The 21,246-nt window shown below is 43.5% G+C and overlaps 1 protein-coding gene across 15 annotated transcripts in view; it reads left to right on the forward strand.

Moving 5' to 3' along the window:
- Zbtb38 (zinc finger and BTB domain containing 38) overlaps positions 1–20,797 on the forward strand; it is a 69,843-nt gene extending 49,046 nt beyond the window's left edge. For 14 of the 15 annotated variants that reach the window (XM_051206675.1, XM_051206693.1, XM_051206716.1 and 11 more), the window contains one exon: positions 14,544–20,797. In XM_051206675.1, the coding sequence (XP_051062632.1) occupies positions 14,544–18,101 (3,558 nt within the window). In that variant the 3' untranslated portion in view covers positions 18,102–20,797. Of the gene's footprint in view, positions 1–5,651; positions 5,819–14,543 lie in introns of those variants that run through there. The other variant, XM_051206790.1, reaches the window with a different exon arrangement.
- The last annotated feature ends 449 nt before the right edge of the window (positions 20,798–21,246 follow it).

The raw sequence follows: 21,246 nt of genomic DNA on the forward strand, positions 1-21,246 counted from the left end.
CCAGCACCAGCTCCAGATGAGCTGCTCCTTAGTAGAGGAGGCAGGGACTATGGTCAGAGGGGATTTAAAAGTGATTGCAGGGTGTGGGGAGCTGTGTGAGTGTCAGAGGGAGGGTGCCATGTGGAAAGCTAGTCCCTTACACCCATGTAATGTCAATGGCACGTGCAGGCTGCCAACTTTACTAAAAAGTGTTAAAAGAAATTCTTAAAACTTTTGAGATAGAGTCTTTCTCTGTGGCTCTGGCTGTCCTCGAACTCACAGAGATCCACCTGCCTCTGCCTCCTGAGTGCTGAGGTTAAAGGAGTCTACTGCCACACCAAGCCTGGAAATTAATTTTAGGATTTGTTACCAGTGCATTGTAAGTATCTGAGACAGTGACCCAGTCCCTGGGTTCTAAACAAAATGCCACCATAGAACTTAAAAGGTCTGACCTCTCCTTCCTTTGAGGAAAAGCAGTGACAGCGTGAGCTTGGGATGGAAATGCCCCAAAGGCCATTGGTTAAAGCCACAGTTGCCAGTTGGTGGGCTTTGGGGAAGCAATTGAATCCTGAGGGCTTTGACCTCAGCTGCTGGATCCGCAGATGGACTCAGAATCTGATGGCATTGCTAGGAGGAAGTGTGGGGACAAGGAGATTGGGCAAGCTGGGAGAAGTAGGTCAGTGTGCTCTGTCTCTGGCTCCATCTGCTCCCTGGCTGCCATGCAGTGAACAGCCTTTCTCTTCTATGCTCTTCTTCCATGATGTCTGCCTCGCCAAACACGGACTGAAATTAGCCCATGAGCCAAAATAAGTCTCCCCTCTTTAAGTCACTTTCTTAGGTATTTTATCACAGAGACAAAAAAAAAAAAAAACCCACTACAGACAGAGTAATGTTTCCATCACTGTAAATGTGCGTATGTTTAGCTTGTGTGGGTAGAATATCTTTATAGGTTATGGATAGCCCTGACTTGTCATATGCAGCTCAGCTGTCATAACGTAACCCGACTGGCAGTTCTCCAGAAATGCTCATTTGGGGGAGTGGCTTTGTTTTTCCTTTTTCCAAGTTAGAGCAGCCTTCTTGACTTTCTTGCACTAGGGTGTTTTGTTTTGTTTTTTCCCACAGTACAAAGTAGCAGAACTGCTGGTGCTGCCCAGTGCTGTACCCAGAAGCTGGGGATAGAACCGGGCAAAGCTAGTTAGTTGCTAAGTGCTGGTGCCAAAGTAAAGAAAACATTAGTGGCGATTACAGAGCTAAGCAGTCTGGGAAACTGGGAAAAAGTCTCAGCCCTCCTAGAACCTTTGCTCTGTAGTGAGGCATACATATGACTAGATGAAAGTTACTTGGTAAATGTATGTACTAAAAAGGTAGGGGGAGGCTGCATGCCAAGAGTATGCAGCGGATGAGTGGTTTGTGGGAGAAGGGAAGGAGGTGTTGGATGGAGACCAGGGCAGCTTGCTAACTGAGCTGGAAGGTATTCCAGGCTCCAGAAGCAGCATGTGAAAAGGGTCAGTTAGAGTGGCAGGAAAAGAGGTTGAATTGTAAGGGACTTAATATGCCTTTGTAAAGATACTAGCATCCAGATACAAAATTCCTAGCTCCTCATTGGCTCCTCCTCTCTCATGTAGGAGGTTCCCACTAGAAGCTGGCCTCCCCCTGCAGGATTTCTCTCTCCAGCATCCTCCTGAGGGTTCCCACAGCTGATCTCATGCTGTACTCTGACCCGAGCCTCCTCGTTCCTCCGCATCACTGGCCTGTAAGGAGAGGGTCAATCTACACTCTTGTTCTTAGGTCAGGGGATGCACTCAAGCTCAACTTCCTGAGGCCTTCCCTCAGATCAGCAAATCCTGGCTATGTGAACACTTTCCAGGCTTCGGGGCAAGCACTGACTGAGTACATGGCAGGCTACACTTGGAAATACCTATGGTACAGCTGCTGTATACACCTGGCCTGCTAGGAGGGTTCCTACCCAGAGCCATCATCAAGGTCCACTGTCTAGCAATACCCAGATTGTCCTGAAGACTTAGGGTAATTCTTTGGCACTCATCCTCCTCTGGGAACCTCTCCAGCATATTATTTAGTAGCTTTCAGAGATCCTGTCTGTGACTTTCAATGGCTTTCAGTATAACAGCCCCTCTGCTTAGAGCCTTAAGGACCTGTCTCCACACACTGCTTCAGCAATGTGATAAATTTGCAGTTTGGACTCAGCACCCTTTTGCATATAGAACAAGTACCTTATGCAGACCCTGGCATGCATGAATAACTACTATGGGTTCAGTTTCCCCTTCTCTTCTATAGGCATGGCAATGATATCAGCTTCTGTATCTCAAGTCTTGCTTACAGGTGTGTAGTAGTACTTTCATTTTATCTGACAGACCCTAGGATCTCAAAGGGCATTAGATGAGTTAATATGCAGAGTGCTTCACAACCTGAAATGTATTGAGTAGAATGGTGTTATCAAAGTGGATTTGGAGACTGGAGAGATAGCTCTGTGGTTAAGAGCACTTCCTGCTCCTGTAAAGAAGCCTGGTTTGGTTCCTAGCACACACAGCAGGTGGTACTTAAATGCCTGAACTCCAGTTCCAGGAGATCTAGCGCCCTCTGCTGGACACCACAAGTACTACATCCATGTCTATGAATAAAGTGAATCTTTTTTTAAAACTACTTGGAAATTTCACATAATATGTCCCAATTGCCCTTACTTCCTAGCCCTCCCAGGTCAACCCCCATATTCTTATGGCCTCCCCACAAAGAAAAAAAATTTAAGTCTAATTTGTATTGTGTGTGTAGTCACTGGAGCATGGTCAAAAACTTAGAAAACAGAGTGGATTTGGAGAATGTAGAAGATAGATATTGTAGTCAGCAATAACTGTCTCTGTGTAGTATTGATTTATAATCATATATCCATTTCTGCTAGTAAATATGTACCAAGGGCCTTCTCTGTCTCAGGCCCTTTTCTTGGTCAGTGAAGATGTAAAAGCGCACTGCCGTCTGGGGCTTAAATCCTAGCAAGCAGATTAATGGTAAGCACAAGTGGTGCGCAGGGTTGGAATGTGCCGTGTGCTGTGGAAGCCAGAAAGCCGTGGGGGTGGGGTGGGGTGGAGATGAGTGTGTAGGAGATAGGCAGGCAGTTTACCTTTTCCTTTTTGTTTGTTTTGGGTTTTGAGACAAGGTCTCCTGTGTAGCCCAGGCTGACCTCAAACCTACATATCTCTGTTGCTCTTTATGTAAGCAGGCTGGCCCCAAACTCCCCATCTCCCTCCTTCAGCCCCTCTAGTGTTGAAATTGCAGGCATGAGCCACCACACCAGGCCTCATGCCACCCAACGATCCCTGAGTGGCTCGTGTATCATAAGCAGCAACCACAGAAAGGTCCGTCCCTACCAGAGCTTCCTTCCTGGGAAGAAGTGTGAAGAGTAAGCAGTAGTTCCCCTTTGTCTAGACTTCAACTTTTTACCGTTTCAGTTTTCCAAGGTTAGGTACAGTCTAACCATATTCAATAGGAAATGCCAGAAGCAACTTAGAAGTATTAAGTAACATTTATTGTGGTACATTTAATTGTTAAATTTTAATGATTGTTAGTGTCTAATTGTATCTAACTTATAAATTGAACTTTATCATAAGATGTGGATAGGGGAAAGTGTATTTGTGTATGACAGGGATAGTGCTGTCTGGGCCCTGCAGATAACTAGGGACTAGTATGTGCAGGTGGAAGTGAGCAGTATAAAGGCAATAAGGTGACAGAAGGGTGTTACATTGTCATGGGACAAAATGTCTAAAAGAAGCAACCTAACGGAGAAAAGATGTACAAGGAAGGGATGGAGACTTAACGACAGTGCAAGATTGCCAGGAGCACAGGGCTGCTTGCTCTTATGGTGCGCTGAATCAAGAAACGAAGCGGGGGTTTACCACCAGGAACCCCCTCACTGACTCCTAAAAGGGCCACAACCTTCCAGACAGCACTGACAGCTGGGGGCCAAGTGGCACACGTGGATGGACCTGTGGGAGACACTTCATGTCCAGGTCATAGCAGAGATAAAATAAAAATGGAAGCATGCATAGAGAAGAGATAGATGCCCGTGACTTCAGAGTTCGGCCTGAAGCGTGAGAGGAAGCCGTCTCTAGGCAAAGCCTGAACAAGGGTGCTCTAAGGGCTCCAGGGCCAGAAGAAACTTGGCAGATGGGAAGCAAAGGGAGCCTATGTGTGGGGCAGAACAAGTGAGTCAGGGGTGAATAGGGCACCCCGTGGCTAATACGGGGCCCACAGGCTGTAGAGAACTCTGGATTTTATCCCAAGATGGGGAAAGGTCGCTGAAGGCTTTTAGATCAGCCAGATCTCTTTGTATTTGCACTCTCTACAAAGGTTACCTGTGTGAGCAGTTCTATCCATAGTCAAGTAGACAGGTCACAGTAAGTTTAGCTCTCTAGCTATTTGCTGACATTCATTGAACTACTATGCTAAGTACTTCACTGTCTTGATTGCGTTGAACCCCTACTCTGTGCTAAGTGATATACTTGCAGGGTCATCTATGACGCATTCACTGAACCCTCCTACTGTGTACTAAGTGATGCACTGCATGGTGTGTGTATATGTGTGTGATTTCATTCCCTTGTCCAATTCCTGTCTTGTGTTGAGTCCCCAGAACCAAGTTCAACAGACCTGGGAAAGGTTGGGAACAATGGCAGTAGATTCAGATTGGCTAGCACCAAAGCAGCAGCGTGTGTGCTCTGTCCGCTTTAGGATAACCTGTCCCTGCCCCTAGTTAAATGTACTTTCTTGTTCAGAAGCCAGAATGTACAACAGTTCTTCCCTCTGTCCACCCCAAGTGAGGAAGGAAGGGCCATCCTCCACCCATTCAGCCAGCCCCTTAAGTTCCCAGGAAAACAGTATTTGCCCTTTAAAAACCAACTACCTTAATAGACAGCCCGTTCATGCACTAAGCATTTCAGAGAACAGGAACCCGTCCTAAAGAAGAATATTCAGACTGAAAATGCCTTCAACATGTGGGACTCTTGAGTGTTGGTGGAATTTGCTGAAACAAGGACCTAGAACTCTGAGGGCTTAGGAGACAGCCTCCGAGCCTGTTTGCCAGGTGTCTCAAGCCAGCAGGTGTCTGAGCAAGCTTGATCCTGAGATGAACCCATGGTAGGCAGGCCATCCTAAACACTGCTCCATTTCAACAAGAAAAAAGAACCCATGAATCTATTCCCCTTTCGTCTCTGCAAACAAGCAACCCAAAAGGTTTAGCCAGGCCCATATTGCATCATTTGTGAATCTGACAATACCCGTTCTCACAGCCTGTACACGCAACTACAGGTCTGGAGGCCCATTGTTTACCTGCTCACCATAATGGGTGAGGTCGCCCCAGCCAGCCACCCCTATGTGGAGTGTATTCAGTAGTTCACAACATCACTCTGAGTTTCTTCCCTCATCACACCGTGCTACCTTGAATCTGATAGCTTTCAGTGTATTGCAGCCTGGAATACACAGCTTGTTGGTGCCCCTGCAGGAACCCATTTTGTGAAGACAAAATCTAAAGGGTGCTCCTCTTCCTAGACAATGTTCTGCTCTGTAAAGGGCTTCTGTTTTGTAATCTGTTTTTGAGATCTGGTGCTTGTGTTTCTAACACCCCATCACGTGTGGCCTGACGTAGACCTCACCATGACTATGAGCAAATGCACTGCGAGGATGTGTGTGGGATGGCGGAGCCAGCTCCCTGCAGCAAACCGTCCTTTGTCAGAACATTTCCACAGGGCCTTGCAAGCCCACACAGTGGATTCTGCTTCCATAGGCCTGCGCTAGCTGGATATGGAATGTGAGTTTGACTTTTGCAGGATTCCAGGTCAGTAGCCTCACACAGAGCATTCTTTTTTTAGTTAGGGTTGGTTTCTACGTTTCTTTTTATAGAACACGACTTGCAGTAGAAAGGGGAGAAAGTTGTTTGTCGGGTCAGCTGTATTATTTTATTTATGTTAGGAACCGAGTTGTCTGAGTGCTGGCAGGAAGGCCCAGACTTCTTTGATCAGAGAGTTTGGAAAACTGGAGTCCAGACTGGCTCTGGAGAGCAACCTTCTCCCGGAAAGGGCTGCTTCGTTCTCCTCTGTCATGGTTTACTAATAAAACACAACAGACTTCAGGAGTTCGGAAGATGGCTCACGGGATAAAATGTTTATTTTGCAAGCTTTGAGGACCTGTGTTTGGATCTCCGGTACTTACTTAACGTAGCATGGGCCTGTAACTGTAGTGCTGGGAGGAGTAGACCAGAGAATATCTAGAGTTCACCGACTAGCCAGATTGGTAACCTGCATATTCAGTGAGAGACCCTGTCTCTTTAAAAAAAAAAAAAAAAAAGCGGGGGTGGGAGCAATAGAGGATACTTGACAATATCTGGTCTCTTCATATGCGCAGACAGGCACCATGTACACGCACAGGTGCACATCTGTTTCTGTGTGAACGCACACACACAATACCAGGTTTTACTGGCAAGCCCTATAAAGAAGTACATGGTAAATTTGTAGAGTTTATATGGGAGTTGCAATTCTAGGGTTTTTTTTTTTATGTCTGTATATTTTGATAGAATTGTCTTAACTGGTTAGGGGGAAAGAGGATTTAATTAAGCTGGAGATACTGGGAAGTAATGGGTGCATCATTGCCAAGAATTGTTTTCTTGTTTTCAAATTCAGTCTGGGAACAAAGGCCTAACATCAACATCCTGGATAGGATGATGTGGGGCCTGATTTTTAAATAAATGATCAGACAGACTCATTTGAACAGGAAGATTGTTGTGACCAAAATAGTTCTTGAGACTTAGAAAACAAAATGCAAGCAGTAGTGAGTTGTACAAACAGAATAAGATGGCAACTGTGCCAATCAAAGAACAGCTTTCACTGGGACTGGCCAGGAGCAGCCCTATGCTCCACCCAGCCCAGGGTCCACCCGGCTGCTTAGCCACACTCAAGTCCAAAGAGAACACTCACGTCAAGGTGGTAAACTGTGCATCTGTGCAGCTGTAGTCATGATTCCATCCCACATCCATAGGTTTCCCTACCTGTCTCCTGGGGATTTCTGCTTTGTGTCTTACTTTTAGTCACTTTGTATTTAGTTCTTATAGGCATATGTGTAGTTTTCTTTTTATTGAGTAAAATAAAGTAAATTTCCTAAAGGCGGAAATTATTTCAAGTATTACAAATATTGCCTTATAGATTAGCACAGTAATTTCAACGTTTTTGTCTTAGGATATACTTATATTCTTTGTATTTATGCATATGATTGCTTGCCTACATGTATGTCTGTGTGCCATTTGCATGCCTGGTGCTCACAGAGGCCAGAAGAGGGTGTGGGATCCCCTAGACCTGGAGTTATACATAGTTGTGAGCTGCCAGGAAGTGAGATCTTGTGGAAGAGCAAGTGTTCTTAACCACTGAGCCATCTCCTCAGCCCCTGGACTTATCATTGAAGATTCCAAGAGGCTTTGTTCATCTGAGATCTGTTATTATTTACCATATAGGAAAATTCAATGAACATTTAAATATTCATGAAAATGACTTTGGTCAACCTAATTAAACAGTAAGTAGCATTTCACTTAAAATGATGATTGTGTGAAATAAATAAGCCAGTAAGAAGAGTAGTATTTTGTTTTGTCAAATATCTTCAATTTTGGCTTACTAGGAAAACAACTTGATTTTCACATCTGTTCCCATATCCAGTTGTAATACAGCATATTTCATGAATTGAGGTATATGAAGAAATTCAATTTTGCACAAACAAATAGTTTGAAAAGATTTTTAAAATACTCTTTCTAGTTCACTATGATCAGTCTTTGATATTACACCAAAATTTGACATTATAATCTTTTAAAAATTAGGTGTAGCAAGTGCTTTGAACCTTGCATACTTTTTTACTTTTAAGTCTTCTGGTCTCTTTTGTACCTTTAACACAGCATTATTGCTTTTAATGTGTTGGAAATACTGCTCCCCTGAGTTAGGCCAACCTTCCAGATATGCTAAACAATATCCAAAATCACACCTCGTGAGAAAAATCACTCTGTATTGGGAAATGTAGCTCCCAAAATTTAAATTTCATATAAAACAAAACCTTGTTATTGGTAGCAAAATACCTATCTCCATGAAATGACAGGGAATCTTTGCTGTTTTTAAAGCCCTAAATAACTGCAGTCTATCAGTGAGTGATTCTCTCAAAACGGTGCTCCATGACAAAAGGCTAAGTTGGTTAACCTCACAACTCAAAGAGCTACCCAGTTGCTTTTCTTGGAAGCAGTTATGTTTGAAATGCACTCTTAAGTGTATTCCGTATGGCACTTTGTTTGTCACACAGAATGCTTACACACACACACACACACACACACACACACACACACACACACGTACGTACATACGTCTCAAAATTAAAAGTTAATAAAATGACTAACTTTTACTCCTTCCAGTGATTTTCTGTGGCATAGTGTCTGCTGAGGTACCAGCACTTGCCTGTCATTGCCATTACACCATTCTAAACTTTCCAAATACCAAAAAACATAAATAATATCTCTATATCACTTACAAAAGTAGTTTTAACCTCACAAATCTAGACAATGTCTTTGAAAACCCAGAGGCCCTTGAAACATGCTTTAAAAGCTGCCAGGCTGAAGGACACAGGAATAAAACTGGCAAAATCTAATTTTTTATTTTCCTCCCACTTTTGCTCTGGCTTAAGCAGAATTGGGCTCCCTTTGGTCTGATTTTTAAGGCTCTAATTCAGGAAGTTCTGTTTGCACAATATGTAAATATAGACATTTGCTTAAATTACTCTGTGCTGGTCAACATGATCAGCATGTATTGTGCTATAGGTCTAGGGAGTACAAAGATGGTCAAAATTGTTCCTGCACTTTGGGGACTCCTCAAAAAAGGTACTCGAATATTTTCCCAGAGGCTCCAAAGTGGGCATGAATCAGAAATCCCAGAAGAAGAGGGAGGCTACCCAGGTGAGCTATTACTTGAGATGGATATATCTAAAGACTGCCCAGTAGACGAGCTCTAGGTTGGAGAAGCAGACCTTGAAGATAAAGCATGATATACACAGAAAATATGTCTTTCAATGACGTGAAAAGGCAGATTGCCAACTGGACCTCTGGATGTGGGGGTGGGAGGCTGGAATGGAGAAGGGACTGCTGCCCCCAACTGTTGGAATCTTTACCATGAGCTGATATTTATTTTCTTTTTTAAGAGGTAGGTAATTCTGGAGCTGTGGTTGTATGTAGCTCAGTCAATAGAGTGTGTTCCACAAGCACGAAGACCCCAGTTTGATACCCATTACTGAGTCAGATAGTATCTCTGGGACTTGCCTAGCCTAACAATGAGCCCTAAGTCTCAGTGAGAGACCTTGTCTCATAAATCAAGGTGGGTGGCTCCTTAGGAACAGCACCAGAGACTGACCTCTGATCTCCACATGGACATGTACACACATGCCATGTATACCCCCAATGTATCCATCTGCACACACACACACACACAGAGAGAGAAAGACAGAGAGAGAGAGAGAGAGAGAGAGAGTAACATATACACAAGGTAGTTAATTGTGAAAGCAAGTATAACAGAATAATTTTATTATTTGTATTTACTTATTCATTTTATCTACCTTTTGCAGGGGGTTGGGGTGAGACAGGGTTTCTCAGTGTAACAGCCCTGGCTGTTCTGGAATTCACTTTGTAGACTAGGCTGGCCTCAAACTCACAAAAATCTACGTGCCTCTGCCTCCTGAGTGCTGGGATTAAAGGTGTGCCCCACCACCAGCTGGCTCTATTTTTAAATGGTGTCTCTCCTATAGCCCAGACTAGCCTTGAATTTGTGGTCTTCTTGCCTCAGCCTCCCAAGTGCTGGGATTACAGGTGTGCACCAAGACACCCGGCCTTGCAAAGTCATGTTAGTCACTGGAAGTATCTAACTTACGAGCCCGTGTTTGTACAATATGTATATGTGTTTGTTTCTGTAGAGCTGGAGTGGGGCAGGGTACAAAGCCAGCTGAAAAGTCCAAATATGCTGACTAACTAGAATTTCCCTGTGACAACTACATACTCAAACAAGACATGTGAATATTCTGTTCACGTATTTATGTATGTGAATATAGGATGACCATTCACCTTCTTGGGATCTAGTCCCAGTATGTGCTCTTTCCTTGGCATAGTTATTCATTACACTTCCTTCATCTCTCTAGTGTTCCTGTTTTGGGTGCTGAATTATTCACCCTACTTCTCTATCTGTACTTATAAATAGACGTGTATTATGTTCATATATGCATCATGTATTCACACGTACGTGTGTCTATATACATATATGTATTTAAAAGGGCTTTCAAAAGCTATTCTGGTTAAAATTCAGATGGCTCAACAGGTAAAGGCACTTGTTAGGCAAGCCTGATGACCTGAGTTCAATCCCTGGAGCCCACGTAAGAGTGACGAGAAGAAATGACTCCCTTATTGTCCTCCTGCCTCCATGTGTACGCTGATACACACGGATGCCTCCTCCCACACCCAAACAACATATACACAGTACGAAATGATAATAAGTAAAGTTTAAACAATACAGACTCGGGAAAACTGTAACACAGACCAAGTGTTAACAGTTATCTAATTATAGATTGTTTTAATATTGGCTCACCAAATTTTTTATATCTAGACCATTTGTATTAGCCTTTTAAAATATATTTTTATTTTATATGTGTGAGTGCTTCGCCTGCATTATGCCTGAGTACCACATGTGTGTCATGAACAGGGTGTCAAGTTCCCCAGAACTACAGTTACAGACAGTTGTGAGCTGCCATGTGGGTGCTGGGAATCAAACATGGATTCGCTGGAAAGGCAGCCAGTGCTCTTTACTGCTGAGCCAGCCACCCTTTTTTAGCCTTTTTGTGCTTCTTTAGTTTTTCTCAGTAGCACAGCTAAGAATAGTGAACTTGTTGCTTGAAACTGTTTTTAGAAAACATTTTAGAAAGTACGTGTAAATTAAGCCTCATCTTCTTTCTGACTTAGACTTTTTGTTCCAAGATCTATTGTGGGCCCTTCCATCTGCAGAGGCTCCTCTGACTTCTGTTTTAAGTTACGCTCTGAGGAGACATGTGGAGGCTTTGCTGGGAAGTGCTTCCATTTCTAATGTCAGAGACCGCCGATGTTGGCAGGAATGGCTTCCTCCACCCACCCACCCCCCTTTTTTTTTTTTTTTTTTTTTTTTTTTTGCTGCTGCTATTGTGACAAAGACACTTAAGGGCTGGTGAGGTGGCTCGTGGAACAAAGGCATTTACCCTACAAGCCTACTGACCCGAGTTCAGTCTCTGCAACCTGTGTAGTGATGCTTGGAGAGACCAGAGTCCACAAAGGTGTCCTCTGACTTCCACATGCCCACTACCACACATAAATCACCCTCCCTCCACATCACACACAGAGAATAACATGGCTATTTATTTATTTATTTATTTATTTATTTATTTATTTATTTATTTTAAAAAGGCAGCTTAAGGGAAAAAGGATTCATTTCAGCTCCCAGTTCAAGGAGTCACTCCATCATGAAGGCTATGGAAAGGCATTGGAGCTTGAAGCAGCTGTCACGTTGCATCCATGATCAGAAAGCAGAAGATGATGAATGCATGCTGCTCTGAGATGCATTTCTCCACTCACACAGCCAAAGAGTGGTTCTACCCACAATGGCCAGGTCTCCCACTCTCAGTACAGTTGAGATAACCTTCCACAGGCATGCCCAGAGGTGGCCTCCCAGGTGACTGCAGATTGTCAAGTTGGAGATAGTAATCATCACATTCCTTGTTCTTATCAGTGTTCTAACCAGTTACCAAGAAAAGCTGCTTGGCCATGAATGCTCAGGCAGCAGTATGTTTATGCAGAGGACATGACTACATGGTTCCAGTCCTTGCCAAGCCACTGACAACTCCAATACTGTCTAATCCTTCCTGCATTTCAAGAAGACACCTGTCATTGTGTGTGTGTGTGTGTGTGTGTGCCGAGACATTAAACAGGGTAAGAATACTTAGCTGTGGAGAAAGTTGATCCTATAGGATATATTTCCGCTCTCAGTTTTCACTGGTAGAAACAATCCCCCACAATTCCAGGAAAGACTTATAAAAGATTAAGTTAGAGGCAAGACAAAGCAAAGTAGAAAAACTAATGTTAAATAAAGAAACTGAAACAATGGTCACATCAGAAACCCCAGCTAGAAGTGGCTGCAGCAAATGACCAAAAGCCTATGCTTCCTTGTTTCAAGAACTAAAGCTGGTGAGCACGTATGTAGTTTCCTTGTGAAAACTGAAGGAGTCAGAGGAAGGTGCCCTTTCCCCATGACCAAAAGCGATACAAGAATTTATCAAATGATGCTGTGTAAAGAAAGCTAAATAGCACAATGGGGCCCAGTTTATAACAGACCCTTTACAAAAAGATTAAGAGGAGTTTTTGTGAGGATGTTTGGTCTGTCTAACTAAATGCATACTTCAGAACTTGGAAGACATTGCCACGGGCAGTTAGAGAGACCCTGAGTTGTATGGCTTTCTGGAGATTGCACATACTGATGACACAGGATGGTGAAATAGAGGATGTGTGGTTGTGTGTCTTGTCAACCAGAGCAGGGTATTGTTTCAGTTTAGATGCAAGGATGATGAATAAGCAGAGACTGAGAACTGTGAGTTTCTGCCTGCATTCTCTCTATAAGTGGAAAGTTCTAGAGCGGAACAGATTTATCACATGAATTCGGGGTATTCATCTCATTTGTGTCTTAGGTCATGTATTTGTTACTGTGCATAAATGTGAAAGTTGCTACTTTGGCCACTAGGGTGACAGTAGGCTCTGGTCATCCCAGGTTCACAGTAAAACATAGAGAGAATGACAAGATCATTCAGCCACCACCACCCACACAGTGGTATAAGAATGAGTGGTCTGTCTTAATTGTCAGCTTGATTAGGTTGAGAAGTACAGAGGAGATTTGTGCATGGCCCGGTATGTATCAGAAAGGATAAGGGCGGATGACCCACCTGAATGTGGGCAGCACCAGGCTGGGGACTTGAATAGAATAAAAGCAGGGGGTGGGGAGCAGCTAGCCAGAGCTCCTTCACTTTCTCTTCTCCCTCTCTTACCCTCCCTTTCTCCTCCCTTTCCTCCTTCCTCCTCCTGCCACTACCTGTGAGCTGCCCTGCTCTGCCACACTCTTCCAAGACAACTGAAACCTTTGAAGGGTTGTTTCTTGAACATTTTTCATAACACCAGCTAGTCTAACTAAAGAGAATGAGTTATGCATGCAGCTTGCATACCATCCTTGAACCATCCAAGAGCACCATGCCTTTCAGTGGTTCTAATGGAGGAAGCTGTGATGAGACTCATTAGCATAGACTGAGAAACACACTTTCCTGGTTTAGTGTCTTGTCATCTTTGTTCGCCTTCATTTTAAAAAACTCTAGTCTAGTCTGGTTCTAACAGCAGGGAAAGCAAAGAGTTCTCCGCAGGCCACATGTGGAGAGAAGGCAGGTGTCCTGGTCAGACTCAGTCGTACCCTGCCACTCAGAAGAGAAGGTCATCAGAGGAATGAGGTAGAATGGCTTCTTCCGTTCCTGCTGCTTCTCTGAGCAGACAGTTCACATAAAGGTCCCACTCACTTACAAGAAACTTTTCAAAATTAATTATTCCTGCATTATGAATCATGTTTGGATCAGATTATTAAGGCTGGGGAGTATGGCTCAATGGTAAAGCCTTTGACCAGCATGTAGAGGCCAGGGGTCCAGTCCTTGGCAACACACATGATGGGAGATGTCATTCTGTAAATGCGGAAAAACCTACTCCTTACACACACACACACACACACACACACACACACACACACACACACACACCATCCAATATAGCCGGGTGTGTTGATGTATGCCCTTATTCCCAGTACTCAGGAAGCAGAGGCAGGCCTATCTGTGTGAATTCAGTGCTAGTCTGGCCTACATGTCTAGTTCCAAGTTGGCAGGACTTAGGATGTGATTCACCTAGCATGTGTGATAGCCTGGCTTTAAGCCCCAGGCCCTCTGTCAGGGAGGGGATTTCAAAGAAGGCAGAGGCAGGTAGATCTCTGAATTCGAGGCCAGATTTGACTAGATAATAAGCTGCAAGCTAGTTGGGGCTAAATAGTAAGACCTGTCTTAGGGGAAAGTCACATAAATAGAGGTTGCTTCTAAAAGACCGAGATGCCATCAGGTCTCGAGTCTCAGAGCACGGCAGCTTTGAGTGGGGAGACCCTTTCTGCTTGCCCTCCCCATATTTGGACACACACACACACATAGCCAAGACTGCCAAGAAGATGGGGAGGGAGTCCTGGGAGGATTTCCAACTACAGCTACTAGCAATGGCATGAGAAACAGTCTGGGGTGAGAAGGTTGGGCTTCTAATGTTGACTTCCAAGTCTCAGGAGAAACAACAGGATGAGATAAAAGTTGGAGTTTTCATGTGTAAAGAAACAGTTTTCCCCAAAAGTAGCAAATAGCCTAGGGATGAGCAAGTCACTGATGGAAGCCCCCTGACCATTTGTTTCTTGTTTCAGATGACAGTCATGTCCCTCTCCAGGGACCTCAAGGATGACTTTCACAGTGACACGGTGCTCTCCATCTTAAATGAGCAGCGGATTCGGGGCATTTTATGTGATGTCACCATCATTGTGGAAGACACCAAGTTTAAAGCTCACAGCAATGTCTTGGCTGCCTCAAGCCTTTATTTCAAAAATATATTTTGGAGCCATACAATCTGTATTTCTAGTCACGTCCTGGAGCTGGATGATCTGAAAGCTGAAGTGTTTACAGAAATACTTAATTATATCTACAGCTCCACTGTTGTGGTCAAGAGGCAGGAAACTGTCACTGATCTTGCAGCTGCAGGGAAAAAGCTGGGAATATCATTCTTGGAAGACCTTAGTGACCGCAGCTTCTCAAATTCCCCAGGTCCCTATGTAGTCTGCATTACTGAAAAGGGCGTGGTTAAAGAGGAAAAAAATGAGAAAAGGCAGGAAGAACCAACCGTTACTAATGGGCCAAGGATCACAAATGCATTTTCCATCATTGAAACGGAAAATAGTAATAACATGTTTTCTCCACTGGACTTGAGGGCAAGCTTCAAAAAAGTGTCTGATTCGATGAGAACAGCCAGCCTCTGCCAGGAGAGGACCAATGTCTGCCACGAGGCAGAGCCTGTCCGCACACTTGCTGAACACTCATATGCCGTTTCTTCCATCACCGAGGCTTACAGGAGTCAGCCTGTACGGGAACCTGACAGTAGTTTATCTGGTAAAACAGGAAAAGAAGATGGCGAAGCTCCTGCAACAAAAGTAAAGCCATGCCGAAAGCCAAAGACCCAACCCCAGGATTCTGACTCAACCCCAGAAAAGACACCACTGCTTCCAGTAACCAGCCCAGAGGTTAGTCAAGAAAGAAGTCCACAGCCAGCTCCGACTCTGTCACACTCAAAAGCTCCCAGCAAGGAAGGAGATGTCCATTTTCCCAGAGAAGAGGAAAACCAACCCTCTGATATTCCTGGCCCAACAGCAGCAGAGGCCCCGCCCCTTGTCTATAATTGCAGCTGTTGTTCCAAATCCTTTGACAGCAGCACGCTGCTCAGTGCCCACATGCAGCTACACAAGCCAACCCAGGAGCCTTTAGTGTGCAAATACTGCAACAAGCAGTTCACCACCCTCAACAGGTTAGATCGGCACGAGCACATCTGTATGAGGTCAAGTCACGTGCCCATCCCAGGAGGAAACCAACAGTTTTTAGAAAACTATCCCACTATTGGACAAAATGGAAGTACATTTACAAGTCCAGAATCCTTAGTACCAGAAAATAGGATTGGTGAACTTTCCAGCGCTGGGAGTACCTTGCCAGACACAGACCACATAGTGAAATTTGTGAACGGGCAGATGCTCTACAGTTGCATTGTGTGTAAACGTAGTTATGTGACTTTATCCAGTCTCCGAAGGCATGCAAACGTTCACTCGTGGAGAAGAACATACCCTTGCCATTACTGCAACAAGGTCTTTGCACTGGCCGAGTACAGGACACGACATGAGATCTGGCATACTGGAGAGAGACGGTACCAATGCATATTTTGTCTTGAAACGTTTATGACCTACTACATACTGAAAAACCATCAGAAGTCTTTTCATGCCATAGATCACAGACTCTCCATCAATAAAAAAACTTCAAATGGAGGCTTAAAGCCTACTGTCTATCCATACAAACTGTACAGGCTCTTGCCTATGAGGTGCAAGAGAGCACCTTATAAGAGCTTCCGGAATACTTCCTATGAAAGTTCTCGAGAAAATGGTCAAAGGAGTGAGTCTACACCAGATACGTTTGTTGTTCCAAATTCACTGAGCTCTGAAATGCCCACATTGAACTTCCAAGATGGCAGAAACACCTTGACCAGCCACCCTGCCATCCCATTGGAAACACCCTCACATCAGGGCACACCCACTTCTGCCAAAGTAAAAAATGCAGAAGGCATCAAATGGAAAAAGGAGAAACTGAAAACTGATCTCATCAACAACTTTGATTCAACTGAGGTGCCAGTGTCTTCCGCAGTCAGTGCCAACCTCCAGGCAGAGCCCACGCATGGCGCACCTGTGGGTGGAGGCGGTGAGCAGTCAGCCTCTGTGATCAGCTTCGGTGGCACAGTGCCGTCCGTCATTGTGCATAGCAGCCAGTTTTCATCAGTGATTAAGCACAGCAATACAGTTGCTGCCCTGGCCAGCAGCAATGACAAGGCCCCTTCACAACCAGTCCTCAGTCCATCCCTGAAAGAGGATAGCAACCCTGAGGCAGATAAAGCCAGTAAACTTGGAAGCAGACCCAGAAGCATTAAGGAGAAAAAGAAAGCTATTCCGTGTAACAAGGGAGAAATAACAGAGGAGGCGAAACACATTGCTGACCATGGAGAGGCTCTGGACAAAACCACAAATGCTGTTGAAGGAACCAGTAAAACTGAAACTTACATTGCAAAACCTGCTCTGCCTGGCACCTCCACAAATAGCAGTGTGGCGCCCCTTTGCCAGATAACAGTGAAAATTGGGAATGAAGCCATTGTGAAAAGGCATATCCTTGGGTCGAAGCTGTTTTACAAAAGAGGGAGGAAACCCAAGTATCAAATGCAGGAGGAGACATTGCCTCGGGAGAGTGACCCAGAAACCCATGGGGACAGCCCCCTTGGGCTTTGCCAGGCTGAATGTGTAGAGATGAGTGAAGCATTTGATGAGGCGAGTGACCAGGATTCCACTGATAAGCCGTGGCGCCCATACTACAACTATAAGCCCAAGAAGAAATCCAAACAGTTGAGAAAAATGAGAAAAGTCAAGTGGCGGAAGGAGCTCGGGGGCCGAAGCCCCGGCGGTAGGTGCAGATACCCAGCGGAACTGGATCGTGCAGAGGTGAAGCCACCTCCAGAGAAGACTCTTGAAGAAGAAGAAAATAAAGAGATGCCCAAGCTACAGTGTCAGCTCTGTGATGGTGACAGAGCAGCGGGGATGGAAGCCGAAGGCAAGCCCCACCAACATCTCACGTTGAAGCCTTACATCTGCGAGCTATGCGAAAAGCAGTTCCAGAGCCCCTCCACGCTCAAGATGCACATGAGATGTCATACTGGAGAGAAGCCATACCAGTGCAAGACCTGTGGGCGGTGCTTCTCAGTGCAAGGGAACTTACAGAAACACGAGCGCATCCACCTGGGTGTGAAGGAGTTCATCTGTCAGTATTGTAACAAGGCATTCACATTGAACGAGTCTCTCAAAATCCATGAAAGAATCCACACGGGGGAAAAACGTTACCACTGTGAGTTCTGCTTTCAGGGTTTTTTGTATCTTTCCACAAAAAGGAATCATGAGCGGAGGCATGTTCGGGAGCATGATGGGAAAGGCTTTGCTTGCTTCCAGTGCCCCAAAATATGCAAAACAGCTGCTGCCCTCAGAATGCACCAAAAGAAACATTTATTCAAGACCTTAACTAAGCAGGAAAAAACAGATGAAAATTCCGATCTCTTGGAGAGTCAACTTTGCACTGATTCAGAAGACAGTGACCAAAAGGATGATATACAAACCTTTGCTAATAGTGTCCAGTGACAACAGTTAGAAAAGTCTTCAAAAAGTTGTTTGTGAGTTTTGGGGGTTTTTTTTTTAAGCTTTTTTTTTAAAGTTTAGTTTTGTTCACTTAATAGTCACAAAGGAGTGGGGGCAAGTTAATTCTTATTTGTGTAAACTCAAAAAAAGAAAAAAGAAAAAAAAAAAAGAAAGAAAGAAAAGAAGAAAGAAAAAAAAAAAAAAAAGGATCCTAACACCTACTTTGGGTTTTATCATTCACTTCACACAGAGTGCATATAAACAAAATAGCTGAATTCTCTAAGGACCCAAGTATTTTGTGACGGCTCATAAAGTTCTTAGCTGTGGTATTTTGAACAGTGAGAAAAAGCAGCTGAGTTTTAGCCTAATTTAAAACTTTCTGGTGAGCGCTAATGAGGACTGCTGAACTGATATTAGTCACTGGAGAAAGTAAGGGTCAGAATCGTGAAAATGGCATCTCTGAGATGTGCTAAATGTTAAATGAGCTATGACAGTATTTATTCCCATCCAGTTTCTGCACTATTAACCTTTGTTTAAACTAATGGGTATTTACAAAATACTTAACAATATAACTGAAAACATGTAATGGGTAGCCTAAAGTAGGACATTCATACATCATCTTTTCTGCAACATAAACCTTGTAAAATACATATATGAATCACTATAGCTTTTAACTGTCCATGTCCCTCTTAGAGAATAATGAGCAATAGGCCTGCAGTTAATGAGGACTGGTGTGGAAATCAGTAGAGCGTTTGGAATCTGACCAATGAACTTGCGTGTGCTTTTCAATGGAATACTGTGCTGTTCTCTTAAAGTATGGCTGGGCTGTTCCTAGAACTGGTCTACTCACGTCACACAAAACCTAAGTCATGCCTTACCTAAAGGGAGAGCCTTCCCACAACTTACCTGAGATTACCTACGTCGTATAATCCTTTGCAATGGCCTCGCCTCAGAGAATGAAGAATGGCGGAATTCTTCTGAACTCTCTGCAGTCTTCCAGTCATCCCAAGGCCATGGATGTTGGGGGCTATTCCACACAGACTTAAGGAGTCAAATAATCCTGATGTCTCCCATTCTACTGAAGAATTATGCAAGAGGTTGAGTACAAGACATACCTCTGTGGTAACGAAGTTACAGACACTTGGAAACAGCAGAAAGCCTAACTCAAGTGTACACCTTCTTGGAGATAATGCAGCCCACAGGTACATTCTAGCTAAAAGGACAACAGAAACCTCACCCCCACCCACTGATGACACAAGGGAAGTGATGACCTTCCTTTCCTCAAACAGCAGCGTTGTTTTTGAGGGATCGGGAGATAGGATGTGGAGGGACAGGGTTCTGCCCTTACTAACATGACTTTGAAGCTCTGTCTTTACATTTGCAGACATCTAGCTCCCTCCGTAAAGTCTCACACTTCTAAGTCGTTTTTTATATTGATGCAAACTGTCAGCATCGCCCTCAGAAGTCTATTTGCCCTTCAGGATATCCTTTCATGTGAACTAGGACCCTGGCGAGCTGAAACTCATGAGTCTTACTGTTAAAACTGCCAGGATAAGAGGGAGAGTGAGCACATCCCTGCCCTTCCTTCAGTCACCAGTGTGAGCAAACCAGATCAGTTTGAGAGTGGTCAGCGGCCATTCCTGTTCACTGGATTTGGTAGATGGAAATCCAAGGCTGAAAAGTTGTCATTATGAAGAAGTAGTTCAGAGGACTCCAGTTGGTTGCAACAAGTGGTATTTCCATGAAGACTTAGTGTGGTCTGGGGTAGGCAAGAAGACATTTAAACACCCAGGAAAAAGGACATGATTCAAGGTGACCTTTTTGTACTGTAGTTGTTAAGCAACTCCAATATTGTATCTTATCTGCATTTATCATTTATTCATCTACTTTCACCTACATACAGTATTATATACTAGAGGAAAATGGGGAAATACAAGCAAATTCATCTTTATTTTGTTCGTTGTATATATGTACACCCACACCATTCACGTGTGTTTTGTTAAGGAGGTAGTCACAAAGGGCTTACAAAAATCACTTTTGAATTAATAATTAGATGACAAGCAATCCTGTGATCCACTAATTTGTTTTATCTCAGTTATGATTATAAAGCAATCAGTTATGTATTTAAGTTGTTTTGATTTAACTAAAATTATAAAATTATATGTACCGATGTCTCCCAGCGTTATATGTGGATATTTTTTAAGTGGACTTGTATGCTGATTATTCTAGACCAAAGTAAATATGGCAGAATATTTATACATAAAAATAATTTTGCAAATATTTTCTATAATTGTATTATTCATTTAAAATGTTGATAGCTTGTGTTAGTTTCAGGGATGGGTGTATATTTTGATAAAATACTTGACTTTGTAATTCTGTATATTCTATACAATTTATAGCAGAGCCATTTTAAGACAACTGGTTACATTTTTTTGTTGTTGTTGTTGATTGTGAAAATGTTATGAGTGGTGTTTAAGTATGCATCGAGTACATAACAACCAAGTAGAATTAAAGTGTCAACAGTGAACATACTGTATGCTGTACAAGATATATTGTAATTTGCTGTTTTAGCATCTGTATTTTGGTTAGAAGATATTATTAAATGCAGATGTTAAGGATTGGAAAGGTTTAATTTTATTTTTAGAAATAATAAATATAAATTTGTTTTGCTTGATTAAAATAGCTTATTCCTACATTAAGTCTCTTTTTTAATGTCTTAGTGTTATTTCTTTTGTGCAGCCATTTAATCTTTATGACTCATGGCTTTGTTAAACACCATACTCATTCCACATAATTGTTTCCTTGCTTAGATTCAGGAACCTACATGCTTAGGACTTATAAACTGTTATATTAAATGCCTTTAATCCCAGCAATCAGGGGGCAGAGGCATGCAGCTCTCTGAGTTTGAAGCCAGCTGGTCTACATAATGAGTTCCAGGCCAGCAAGGGTGGACAAACCAACATAGAAACTGAATTAGAGACATTGAACGCTCTGCTGACTGTTGGGGTGAGCCTAGTGTGATGATAGTACCTCAGAGTGAAATACTCACTTGAAAGTACTCTAGTCTCACAGAGAGCACATTATATCCACTGAATCCTAGGCACTTAGCACTGTCTTTGGGTCGAGGCATTCAGTATCAGCCCCTAGT

Source organism: Phodopus roborovskii, unplaced genomic scaffold (assembly GCF_943737965.1).
Source record: "Phodopus roborovskii unplaced genomic scaffold, PHOROB, whole genome shotgun sequence".
NCBI lineage: Eukaryota > Metazoa > Chordata > Mammalia > Rodentia > Cricetidae > Phodopus > Phodopus roborovskii.